The sequence below is a fragment of the Rhopalosiphum padi genome, chromosome 1 (assembly GCF_020882245.1).
Source record: "Rhopalosiphum padi isolate XX-2018 chromosome 1, ASM2088224v1, whole genome shotgun sequence".
NCBI classification, from domain to species: Eukaryota; Metazoa; Arthropoda; class Insecta; order Hemiptera; family Aphididae; genus Rhopalosiphum; species Rhopalosiphum padi.
Window position 1 is genome coordinate 89,446,381 of NC_083597.1, and position 14,868 is coordinate 89,461,248.

Genomic DNA, 14,868 nt, shown 5'->3' on the forward strand with positions numbered 1-14,868 from the left:
GGGACGGCGGGGCCTTTGCCCAAAATACGATCACACGCGTCACTCGATCATTCACTACACCACATAATAATACGACGCGTGCCCGTTTATCGATCCGTATCATTAACGATGATGGCTTTCGTCGGATTTGAATCCATTGCAAGGCGACGCGATCGGATCGCGGAGAGAACGGTGCACGACGATCGGACGTGTGTACCAATATTTATATAGGCCGTGGGCGACCCACGTACCGTAGATAACTATGTATTGGACGGCGGCGGCGGCGGCGACGGCTGTTTCGACGGGACGACATCACACGCGATTGCCACATCCGCGCACGTTATCGGTCTCGGGCGGTGCGGTCGGCCTCCGGATTCGCGTGCCCAAACGTTCGCGCGGTGTTCGCGAATCACACGGACAACTTCGGTGACCTCGCGCGGGGTAGGTTCTCGCGACACGTGCGGGTACCAATCGACTGTCGGGTTTGCAATCCATCGGGTTGACGATTTGATCGGATTTGGCGGGAGGTGAGGGGCGAGCGAGCGGTATTTTCCAGAGTAAAGGGCCCCGCAAATAACCCCCTCAGACCCATCGTCTGCGTCGGGGGTATAGGGTACTACACGGTTACACACGTCGTTTGGCACCCGACTCGACCTGACCCGGTCGACCCGGACGGGGACGGGTGTCGCGTTTCGAGACGTCGTCGTCATTGGAATAGCGCTGCGGTGAAGCGATCGAGCGTGTACGACGACGGTATTAGGTGCGACCCAGCGGAGCGGCGATTCCGTCGGGCGGAGGCGGCCGTGTCCGTTCACGTTGGCACGACTGCAACAGCCGCCGCAATCGCGGCTGCCGGCCGCCGGTTTGTCGATTCGGCTTTCGGCGAGGCCGTCGCCGCCGCCGCCGCCCGCGTGTAGCGGCGGAGCGGGGTAAACGTCCGGTGAAACGCGCGTAAACAACACGCACGCGAACCACGTCGTTACGAACACCCGTGCCGTCAGTGTCCCCGTCTTTCCGTGCGTACACCCGCGGACGTACAGATACACTCGCGCAAATCTATATCGACGACGACCTACCCTCGAGACGCGCGCCATGTCCGGCAAAGGTTCGCTGGAAGTCAGCCGTCTGATAGCCGAAGTGCACCGGAGACCAGAGCTGTGGGACCGGCAACACCCGCAACACCACAACAGGTCCGTGCTGGACCATCACTGGGAGTCCGTGGCCGCTATTCTCGGCATTACCGGTAAAGTCCACAATATTATTTACTATACTTTAATATATTATAATGTTTGACGACGATAATATGCCTATCACGTCGTAATATTACAGTCGTGTGCGCCACCACGACCGTCATCGTTCGCGTTATTCGAAACCGACTACGTTCGCGTAGTACGGTAGTCGTGCCACATCGCATTTATAATAATAATATTTTAATAATAGTAATAATAATTGCTGATATTTGCACTGTGCGGCGGCCGATGATAATGTTAATATTGCGCGTTCCAATCGCTCTAGACGCGCTCACTCGCACGCACAGTCCACAGGCTCGTGTGTAGCGGCGGCGGCGGCGGCGGCGGCGGTGATGTTGTCGTCGCCGTCGCCGTCGTCTCCGACCCGCCTCCACCGGTCCGCCGGCCGATCCCCTCCTCGTCCTTCGACCCGCGACGCTCGAAACCAGACGCCAGCGGCGGCGGCGGCGGCGGCAGCGACGCGTTTTACAAGAGGCAGCGTTTACACGCGGCGTCGGCGGCCGGTGGCCGCGACCGGAGAGCACGTGGGTATGCGCGCCGTTCCTCGTCCTCGGCGTGCACACCCGCGCGCCACCCATCGGCATCACCAGCGTTTTCGCGTTATATTATACTATTATTGCTGCTGCTGTTGTTGTTGTTGTTGTCTTCGTCGCTTTGTTGTCGTCGTCGTCGTCGCTTTGTTTGCTTGATACCGTACTCACATCGCACGTCTTTGTGATTTTTTCTCGGGCGGTTCGTCATCAACCCTCTGCCCCGACATAATAATATTATGGTATAATGTGCGCGCACAGGTGACATGCATCTCACGGCGACGCCACTCGACGGTTTCGCCGACCGCATACGAACGCATAACATATTATAGTATTGTGTTCCCGCGGTGGTCGGCGCGCGGGGACTGGCGCGATGGTCGTCCGAGCGATTATAATAATTATTTTGACCGAATACAATTAATTAATAATCTGTCCGGGCGACTATCGCGGTAACCTATAACGTTATTTACGCCGTTTGTGGCGAGCGAAATTATTTTTACCCGCACGAGTGGACTTTGACGTGGACGGCGTTACGACTGTATTTTATATTACTCAATATTATATTTAGTCCGTTTTGTTAATATTGATATCGTGTACGTGTATATTATTGTATACACGCGATACTGATTTTTCCAAGGCTGGGTATTAACGAGTTACAAGTTGAGTCACTTAACGAGTTACTTTTATTTTATTAAGTGACTTCTAAAATAAGGAGTTTCTTTTTTTTGAGGAACTTCTAACTTTACGAGAAAACCCAGAATGATTTTAACATAATATTGACTATTGAACAATAAATTCGCCAACAATTATTTTTTGTTCACAACATTTTGTTTATATTGTTTCCTGTGACCTTTCACGTAATTAATTTTACACGAAAAAAAGAAAACTAACTTATTTTTAACTAAAGTAAGTCACTTTTTTGTCAAATTAACTTTTAACGAGTTAAATAAATAAAAAAAAGTAACTTTTAATTTTAAACTTAACTTAACGAGTTAAAACAAATTAGTTAACTTGCCCAGCCTTGGATTTTTCAACTGACATCATTGCAATAAAAAACACTTTTATTTTAAAAATTATTAATTTACCCATAAACCTGTTCGTACAAATCCCCTCGAACAGACCACGTTTAGCGTCGATTCGTTTAAGCGGTCTATGCCCGTCGGGACCACTCGAACTTCGCAGACAATGGGACTGTAAGTTTTGGTACATACCCAGTTCCCCGTGTAATGGATTATATAGGTAATGCTGTACGTTCCGGTTTGTCCGATTAGCGTTGTGGCTGTGTTAATATGAACGTAAGTTATCTGGGACCAAACTCGATTTACTTTCGGCTTAGATATTAATATAACAATTACTAAGTATAATTTTGATAAATTTTAGTGTTCGCCATTTTCTATTTACCGATATGATCAATATTTATTTCCGCGACTCACAACGGTAGTATTTTTGCTCGTTTAAAATTAAAAACCGATATAAAGAATATTTTACCAAAGGTATTTACCATTTAAAAATAAAGCTATACCTACACAAATTCTTCGGACAATAATTGCCGGTCGATACTGCACATTATTATTATCGTCATATCGATTACTTATATTATTAATGAGATTGTATTTTATATTGAATGTACAATAGTGTTTATTTAGCCCGTAACTTAAATAAGAGTACTTGTCGTTAAAAATATATTAACTAAAAATGATATTATTTCTTGTAAAAATACAAAGGTTTCTCTTCAAATTTGTCTCACTTATACAGTTATACAGTATTATACCTTTAAATAATAATTTAATTAAATTTCTCTGCACTCCTACTGATCACGGTACACAATGAAATCGTACAAATCATTATTAAATAGGCTTTCGATATAGGAGCTTTTTCTTATAAATCTATCACAGGGATCGGGAATCGTTATATTTTCAAATTCTTTTTTATTTAGTTTGGTTTCATTCTATAATTAAAAAAAGTCGATGTACGGCTCTACGAGTATTATCGAGATAAATAGTATGGTAGGCATTTATGTTGAAATTTTAAATATAGTGGTATATATATGTTAATTGTTATACATTTTATTGCGTATTAGGTACCTATAACTGTATAAAGTTAATAAGGATTGAAAGATTGTTATTAGACATTATTTTTAATAAAAAAATAGAATATTAATATATAACGAAATACACGTACTTTAACCATTACAAATAAAAATTGATTAAGTAAGAATGATTATATACCATTAAGCATAAAAACTTTTTATTGAATTTACTTGAGTAATTACATTATTTTATACTGCGTCTAATAAGTTTCTCGGTAAACATGATTATACTTTTTAACTATTAAATCACAATATAAACAATGGAAGATATTTAGGTAGAATAACATATTATTATATACCATTATGAAACTAATATTTAGTATATTTTCACTGAAGAAAATATAAATTATTTAAATAATTAATCATTGATTAAATATACTATTAGATACCTATTAAATTAGTATTATATGTATAATGATATAATTTAATAATAATAAAAAAAATCTTTATAATAAATATTTATTCATTGTACTTACATTACATGTACACAGAGTTGTAAAAATACAAAATTAATTTTAAAAAATGCAGAATGCTATAAAAATATAAAATAACATAACCAAATTACCTATATAAATAGGTACTTAACTATATGAATATTTTAATACATGGTTTGACCTTTTTATTAAGAAACCTATGTTTTACAATAAATAAAAATGAATTTGCTACGAGTTCTCAGCCATTATAATAATATATTATTGGCTAAAATAAGTCTTTATCAATACATGTGCATATTAAATTAAATTATTCAACTTTATTGGAAATAATCACAAAAAACCGTTTTGATTCGGATAATTAAAAATAATATTTTTAAATTTAACTATTAACCAATAATAAATATTGATTGCTAATAAAAATTAAACTTAAAAATGTAATACATTATGTAAGTAATAAATATGAGTAGATGAAATTATACGTAATATAAAATGATTTTATTTCTGAATTGTATTATATTATTTAATTATATATTATATAATATATACTAAATATACTAAATATATTAAATTATTTGTTTCAAGAAAACAACGTCATTATAAATTTAAAGAATCTTTGACGTTAATAAAAAATCAATAAAATCATTCAAATTAAATCTGATAAGAACGGATATCTAAATACACGCGTATATAATCATACTGTCTATTGTTACATTTCCATTGCGATGAACTCAATTTTTTTTTTTTACTGCATTTACTTTAATGCTATACTTAGCTATTAAGGAAATAACAATTTCAGTACGTAGCGACTTTCTTTTGGTCTCATCCCCAATAATAAAAAAAAAAACTATTCAATAGATTATTTGAATTCAAATTTATTGTTCTGTTTATTTGAACTAAATTATTATTATGCATTGTATATAATATAATATATAAATGTATATTACCATGAAGTAAAAACTGTAATTTACTTAAACATTATGTCTATAATTTTAGGTAAAGCTTCCCGGGGGAAATGGAAAAACTTAAAAGATCATTTCCGTAAAGAATACAAAAGGTGTATGACTAGTATAGAAAGTGATCAAGAAATGTCTAGATGGCCATATTTCCATTCTATGATGTTCATCAAAGATCAAATCTCACACACCGTCACAAATTCTGCGTATCTGTCAGATTTACAATATCAAAACATATATCCAGAAGTTGAATTAAAAGAAGACGCCGTGTCGGACGAAGAAAATCCCTTGAACTGTCTTAACATTGAGTACGACAATCAAAATTTAGTCGAAGTTAAATCAGAGTATTCGAATCAAGACGAAAATATTTCCGATGACAAACATTTCTTATTGAGTCTTTTACCAATGTTATCCACGCTCCCAATGGATAAAAAACTCGTTGCTCGGATAGCAATCGAAACGTCGTTGCTCAACATAGCTTACCCAGATCTGAGTACAACGGACAATTTTCACGACGAACAAACGGGTACCATACAAACGTCGCCTAAAAAGACTGAAAAAAGAAAAAAAGTCACCGAAGATGAGCGCCACCCAAAGAAGCGTTCGGTAAATTCAAAAAAAATTTGTTGATATTCATTACCCATTTCATGAATTATATTTTGTAATAAAAATAAATTGTAAATATTATTATTTTTCTTTGTATTATTAATTATCATTATAATTATTATTATTTTTGTTTTTATTAAATTTGAATTAGAATTTCAATAGATAACACTTTTGTTTGGTTTATTTTATTTAAATATTTTAAGAATGGTCGTAATTGTACAATTTGAGTGTAGAAAACTGAGAGGTAAGTAGCATTAAAATCATAAGGTGGAACACTTTTTGTCGTCAAAAACATCCTATTCCTATAATAATCAATGAGTATATTATTACCATTCTAGCTCCTTAATGTACAAATAAATCTTTTACTGTAATCTTTTGAGTTTTGTTCTAACCAATATTTAAAACATACATCTATGATTATTATTATTATTAATAATTATGCATAATACCTAAAAAGTTAATTAAGTAATAGTTAAACATATTTGCATAGTTATATTATTTACGTATTTTTCTACGCTTATTTAATTACCACTTACCTAATTATTGATAAAATTATTATTATTATTTGATAATATCATCAAATCCTCTAAGATCTCTAAGAGCCAGCCCGGGAACTGATAATATTGAAGTTTTAGGTCTCAATAAATAGAATAAAAATTACAATATTGTTTTTATTCTTGTTTGAGTATTATAATATCGGTTGCATTGACGTACCTACACATAACTTAATAATTACTTACTGTTAAGAACATCTTAGCGCATTGTTTGTTTTTTGGCTTTAACCCACATACAACAAAATCAAAATACATTTACGAAAAATAATTTTGATTTTTTTAATGTTTTTCAGTAGATAGTCTTAGAATAAAATTTGGAATAAAATTATACTATTTTCAAGGATTAATAGTATCTAAAAATGTGTCCGTTTAAATTTTCAACATTCATTATTGTTTTTCAAGTAAAATTTAATCAAATAATTTTAAAATATAAAACCGGTATGTCAAACGCTCAAAAATATTATTCTTATCATTTTCTAATTGGTAAATTTTAATGTCTAAAAATGCATAAAAATAGATATCAAATGAATACGTTTTATCTCTGTTACACGTCTGTTACACGTAGGGCTGAGAGTGAAAACACATTGCGCTAGCGTCCACTTAGGAAATAATATTGTTAATATAACCATTAATTAATTAATAACTCTATATATTATAAATGTCAAATTAAACAAAATTATTAGTTTCATTAGAATCAAAAAATTTAAGTAGATACTAAAATTTACTTTTTCAGTAATATAATTTAATAGTTTATATTCATGTACTAAGTTATACGTTCATACTAACTTAAAATATGTAGCTATTTAGGAGCTGCCTTATTATGAAACAAATAAAAAAATAAACTTATTTTTAATACTATCTACATAATATTATTATTTTCAATAAAATGGGTATCTACATTTATTTTTCGACTATATAAGTGAATTAATAAAAATGCATTCTCTGAATATTTTAAAATTATTTTTTAGTGAACGACCTAATTAAATATTATATTTTTCATCGTTTAATATTTTTTAAATGTATACAAAATATTTTCAAAAAAATCTCGTTATTTTTGCAAGCTTTAAAACAAAATTGTTCATATTTTCCTTCTTTTCTTTTCTCTTTTCCATTCCATAAGGTTCTTTTTTATTTCAGACATTAATCAAAACCTGTTAATTTTTAATTTTTTAATATTTTTAAAAACTCGTATGCATATTTATCTACTTTAATTTAATTTTACCAAATGCCAACAATTATATCAACGAAAAAAATATTCAATACAATAGTCTCCAGCAATTATAATCAATATTTATGCTGCAGTCGACAGTCATCGTTATCCGGGAAAAAAATAGTATAAATAATCTTAAATCAGACAATAGTGGAAAACACGTTCTGGTAACGACAAGGTATATACTAGACGGAATACTGACTGCCGGTATATAGGTATAATTAGTGTTTACACACGAATAAAATATTATAGCTTTATTTTTGTTTTTTTTATCTCAAGATGTAATATTTTTCATTTTGAAAAGTTATACAAATGAGTACTTGATACAATTCTAAGCTGATAATACTACAGATTCTTTCGAGCCCCAAAGATGTGCCCCTCTGTCTCCCTTGATCGTGGTCTGTATACTTTAATTATAGTTTGACATTTTGCAAATGTACGACTATTGTTCGGAATAAATCAAACGACGTTTTTCAAGGATGATATTATTACCTATACATATGCGTTATCATTGTGACGGTTGAACGGCACGCAAAACTTTAACGACCACTGCAGAGGCTGAAATTTAGTGACGTTCAATAAAATATTTATTATTATTACTGTTTTTCCTTTTTTTTTTATCGAATATTATGTCGTGTCGGGCTCAAAGCTGCTACTAAAAGGCTGCGTCGTTAACGGTACGTTAAAATGAAAAACCCATCGGGCGGATTTGCTGCCGAGGTATTTTTCGATAGCCTTTTTTTGCTCTCTGCGAAATGTGCGCTCGACACTCGCACTCGTCTTATCCGAGTGCGCATCCGACCGCCAACCAATTACACATAGACATGGTATTATTGTAATAATAATAATAATAATATGTACAGCGCGGTGTTATCGGAGATTCGATCTGCAGCTGTTTGCCCGTCGCCCCGTCGATGAGCTCGCAAACGGGCTTTTGTTATCGGCGGCGATTGTCTCCCGAGACCCGTAAAACTGCAGCGGCACTGCGTCGTCCCCCGCGCCGGCGACATATTACGTATTTATGTTGTATATACGAATACACTTATACTCGCCGAGTGGAAAACGGTTTCGGGCCCATCGACGTGCCCGTCTTTTGATTAACTCCGGACTCCGTCGGTACATATATATATAAAATAAACAAAAACCAATTCCATATAAATCACGAGGGTCGGCCCCTTTCAAATGACGTCGTGTAAGTACTATCTAATTACGGATCGTCGCAGCGGTGTGAAGCTTTTGTATGGCGAGAGTAGATTAGTCGGATGGCGTATAGGTATAGGCATTTACGTGGCGACTATGAATCTAAGAGTTCGATTGGTGCAGTATATAGTAATGCGATTTATACTACAGTTATTACTACAGGTTTGCGGCGATTGCAAGCGGAGTGCAACCGAACGATGTGCAGTTTCTAAAAATCCCGGAGAGCTGTTTAGATCGGAAATAACGATAATAAATAGTATGAGGTGTCGATACTTATTATTAGACGTAAAAACGCATTCTCTGCACATATATGCTATTATAAAGTACCTATAACTATTGTCTATATTTCGCAACGTTAAAAGATGCAATGCTAAAGGTATAATGGTTTAATATACGTATAATAATAATGTTCTATCGTATATTGCTTTAAATGTGCAAAGTCCTTTTGACTCAATATTTAAATTTCGAAACTAACTGATGCCAAACAAAGTTTAAATAAATAAAAACATATCCTCGTTAATACAACGAGGACTAATGTTTTATAAATTTATTGTCTACCTAAATTGTCAAATGTCACTTTACTTTTAAGATCAAAATCAATGGCAATGTATTTTTTATAATTTGTTCATATATTGTTTATTCGTTTTTTTTTTATATCACTAAATAATTTTAATTATACGTTTAAACAATCACTTCATCATATACCAAATTTTATGATATACTATAAACATAACATTTTTATAAATTGATTGAATCGTAAAATTATATATAGCTTCTAAACTTTGTATAGGTATAACAATATTCATGGTATACCAATAATTATTTTATAAATATAATATGTTAATATGAAATATAAAACGAAATTGACTCTTTTTTATCAGTCATTTATGGAAAAACTTGTGAAAATATTGAAACATTTCTGTAAACGCATAATTTTAATTAAAAAAAAAAATTTTACTGCAAAATGCACTACAAAATTGAAAAAACAACAATTAAAACAACTATAAATTACCGAACAAATAATATCCTATGTACACGGTTGATCGCGGTAAAATAACGGACTTGTTTATTTTGAGTTGGTATCGTCAAATGTATTAACTTAACTATTAGTTATATTTATATAAATATATGTATAAATGACGATTCGTTTGTTATTAGTACTCGATAATCTCGAACATCACAAAATTATCGAAGCCATTTTTACATATTACCTAAGTTCGGTTGATGCCCCCGTAGGTTTTGTTTTGTTTAAATGTCACCAAAATAAAGTCTGTCTGACTAAAACAATGTTTGCCCGGTTGTCTTGTATAGCATAATATACAGGGTGTAACAGGACTATTTAACAAATATAGTAACATTTGTAATGGAAGTTTGTTAAATAGTCTTGTTACATCTTACATATTATAGACTATATTATGCGTTTTATATTATTTTACTACGATAAGTATGCGCATCAATTTGCGGTACCATTGATATCAATATTTCCGCCGACTGCACTACGTTACAAACAAAAGAAAACGCCACAGTGGCGTTTTGATTTGTCCGACTTCCTTTCCAGTTTCTTCATATGTGCTTGAAATCATGTATTCCTACTTATGTACAGTGCATGGGAGAATCGTAACATATAGGTTTTTATATAGTCGCCCGGTTTTATTATTTTGCTCAAATCCGTTATTATTGTTATATTAATGAAGAGGTGTATAATTATCGTTAATAATTGTTGCATCGCTCTTTGTCCATGGGAAGTGATCCGAACCAGAACAAGCGTAAGTAATTCTTCTTAGCCTTAGTCACTTCCGCAGCTAAAAAAAATAAAATAATAATATATAAAAGGGCGATTGTTCGGGTTCAGGGAGTCGTATAAAACGCCGTGTTGGTTTATCATACACACGGCAAATGATACGCTCTCTCACGTGTCTGCGACCTGCACTCGACAGTGTATAATATTATTATGTGTCACACGTTGTCGAAGTGGTTTCTTTTTCACGGTCAGCTATTTAGTTATTTTCGTCCAGAGTTTTGATAACCAATTAAATTTGTTTACTTGTGAGCGAGCCGAGTTTATCCGTGCGAGACGCCGAGACACATTCGAAATTTGTTCCACTGATTGTATGACGTATAGTATACATATATACTATATAATAATATACAGGGTGTCTCGTGGGAATTGGCGATGATGGATATATACGAGCGAGCTAATGCGATACAATCAAGACTTCAAATATTTGCGAAGCGTACTTAATTTATTCACTGAAAAACTTTGCGTTCAAAGAACCTTATTTTGGTACACATTATAGTACACACGTTATTCTGCATAGCAGTATAATTATGTATGAAATAACATCTTAAAGAGTTACGGCAATATACGTGCATGATATAATATTTGAATCCGGTACGATATTTTGTTTGACAATGTTCAACATCCTGTGTAAGTCGGTATTTGTATTTATTTTCGTTTATTATATTAATTGGAACAATATTATACTAACAAGCTTGTATAAAACTAATGAGCCTAGGAAAGATAGGAAGCAACGGTCTATCGATTAACGGCATTTTAAATAGGGTGTCATGCACGTAGATTTTTCATTTTTTTTTCAATTTAATTTTAATTTTTTTTTTTTTTTAATAACAAACGCGTTATATATACCAATAATATAATGACCAATAAACATTGAAGTACGTTCATTGTTATAATAATTATAATATTAAATAATAAAAGTTACAAATTGTATCACTATCAAGTAGGAATAGTGAATAGTGATAAATTAATAATATAATTGAAATCAGAAATTTTTAATTAAATATTTAATTATTACATTATATATTACAATTTGCAACTGAAGAGGAGCTGTATATATTAAACATGTATTGAATATTTAAAAAACCAATTATTTGTTCATATTCTATGGTCCTAGGTACTTCTATATTGGTTATAGGACAATAATAGTATAAATTATTATTACAGTAGGTAATGTTGTAATTTTATTTTTTTCGATAAAAAATAAAGACATATATTTGATCATTTTAAGACTCATTACAAGAAATCTGTGCAATACCATTGAATGACAGAAATAAATGAGAAAATAATGTAATAAAAAGTATGAACAGAGAATTGTATTTTCGTGTTTACGAGCATGTAATCTTAAAGTATATTTTCATATGGAGTGTAAGTACATATAAATCTCATAATGGATAAAAAGAAATTGAGCTAAATATATTTTGAAGACGCTGAAAACGAATTGTAGAAATGGGGAGGAAACAAAAGAGATAAACATAAACATTTCAAATAGATGTTGTAAATTTCGATCATATGAAGTAGTCCCTAGAGCTCCCAAAAAGGGGAAATGGGTCTCATGTCAGCATGCATCTCTTCTTGTCACTTATGATAAATCTAAAGACTCTCAAAACTTTGTCAGTTTGACTGTAAATATGATTCCATAATATATTTAAGTATATTTCAAAAGCTTGTTATAATTCATTTGTTAATATGAAAAGTTTGGCCATATGAATGATTTTTAAATATTTTCATTTTTAAAATTAATTTATTATAATATACAGAATCTAATATAAATCATTTAATATTTGAAATATAATAATATTATACTTTCATATCTACCTAGGTATTAGGTACTTAAAAATAATAATGAAAAATGTTAGAGAAAATAGGTTTTGTAATAAACGTATTTATTTTATTTTCAAAATTTAAAATACACAATATTATAAACATTATTGATGTTTAAAAAATAAACTATGCATGAAGACATTTCCATATAAGATGTATAATATGTGGATACTTGTTTTGAAAATCAGGTAAGTACTTTCCACGTAAAAGTAAATATATTATTATATTTCATATCTATAAAACCGTGTTTTTTTGCATGGTTAGGTCAGGTATAGGTATTATATTATATGTATAGTTACCTAAGTAGCTATAAATGATACATATAGCTATAATATATGCAGTCATACGTGGTTATACATTATAGTATTGATAATTAGAATTTATAAGTATTTTTGGCCGAATTAATGAATTTAACATTATATTTCAAGTTTTATTCGTCGAAAAAATATATACATATTATAGTTGCATTGAATTAATCCATGGTTTTATATAATACTAAAGATATATGCTATAGATATAAAAAACTATAATAATAATCTTGTTTTAAATTTAAACGCAATATATTATAACAATTTTTATAATTTTTTACATTTATTGATTAAAATTTACATAACTACAATGAGTATTACAGTTACCTATTCATATAGTATAATATGTTTGTATATGTGTATAGTTTAACTATAATATTTATACATTTTACACCACTATATATTTAACGACGTCTGATGTTTGATGGGTAATATATCTTTAGAACGTTTCGACGTTTATACGTTTTGATGGAAATTAATAGCGATTATATAAATTTCAATTTTAGCGTTATTATTATTATTTATTATCATCTGATATTATTTAGACACGCGCAATTATTGCAATATGTCTGTAAACAGTGTAAACCGTTGCACGTATACGACGTGTTCATAAAAATGTTGAAAATGTGTACATATATTATAATGTTTCGATGATATAAAGAAGATAGGTCTTCGTGGAAAATCACTCGAGAATATAAAAAGTAATAATATAAGAGTATCTTAAAAATAAGCAGGTAGTTTTGTATAGTTCTTGAGGGGTCCCGTCCGTATAATAAAAGACTGTCTAATGGACTATTCATCGAATAAAATAGCCGAATTTACAATACAAATTATATTTATGTTTAGTAGGCGGTTTTGAATTTTTGTTTTTTTTTTTCAGTTAAAAGGGTGACTACTTGTTCGACGCACCTGCTAAACAAACGGTCAAGTCACCAGTATACGACACAAAGAACATAGCAACAGTCTGTTCAGTCGTGTCTGTCCCCACGGATAGAATTAATTTTGTCGTGTTAGATACGCATTATGTATTCACGTCTTATATTGCCACTCAATTCCATTCTATTATGTTCAAGGTATAGGTGTATGAAAATAATTAGAGAAATGTAAACTTCACCATCTTATATTCGAAATACCTGTGTATAATGTTCATTGACTCGACCAATGAAAAGTATATATTTTATTTGCATATAGCAATATAACTATGTTAAAATTTAATCAACGATTTTAAAGAAAAACTAATTAATTTCTTTAAAAACTATCGATTTATACAAATAAATATAAATCTATGAAATTGAACCAAAAGTTAATCAATAAAATTCTATATATACATTATATACAGTGAAATCTCTAACTATCGGTGGACGAAATTTTGCCTACTATTTGGTGGTGCCCGCTATTCAGATGGAGGGAGGTAAATTAATAAATTATACATATATGTATATTTATATTATTTTAAAATAAATATAAATATAATTATAAACAAAATCAGTTACCGAATGAGACGGTTATTTTCTACGACGGATAAGATAAACTATAATGGTATAATAATAATATGTAAAATTTAAAGTGGAATAACATATATAGGTACTTGAATAATAATTACGATTAGAATTATCAAAATCTATCCTTCAAAATTAACTTATCAAAATTTTCATTTAGATAAGTAGTGATATATTTTTTGTTCCCGAAAAAATGTCTGCTATTTGGAACGTGTCTATTAAAAGAGGTTTCATAAATCAATAATTATTTCCGACGCTAATGATCACATAATTCGAGTTCAATACAAATAAATAATAATAAAATCTTTAGTAGATATCCCACTTAAATACAACAATAATTTCTATGTACAAACTTAAATAGGGATTCGGTCCGTAAATTTGAGTAGAAATTAAATTTTAAATTAGCTCATTAGAAATTAATGATTTAATTGATTTATTAATCATTTTTACGAATGATAAAAGCCAAATATTTTACAATATTATATTTGTAGGTTGTTTTTTATTTATTTAACACGTTGTAACTTTTGAATTGTATAAAATCACGATTATACACAATTAATTTATAGTGTTTTTGTTATATAAAATTAGGAAAATAAATTATAAGTTGAATCATTGTATAGTATATTTTATATAG

General features: G+C 31.8%; 1 protein-coding gene across 1 annotated transcript; it reads left to right on the forward strand.

Moving 5' to 3' along the window:
* Window positions 1-312: 312 nt before the first annotated feature.
* LOC132917923 (uncharacterized) lies at window positions 313-6,009 on the forward strand. Its single transcript, XM_060978919.1, has 2 exons — window positions 313-1,222; window positions 5,276-6,009. Exons 1-2 carry the CDS (start codon window positions 1,072-1,074, stop codon window positions 5,863-5,865), a joined length of 741 nt encoding a protein of 246 aa, XP_060834902.1. The 5' UTR covers window positions 313-1,071; the 3' UTR covers window positions 5,866-6,009.
* The last annotated feature ends 8,859 nt before the right edge of the window (window positions 6,010-14,868 follow it).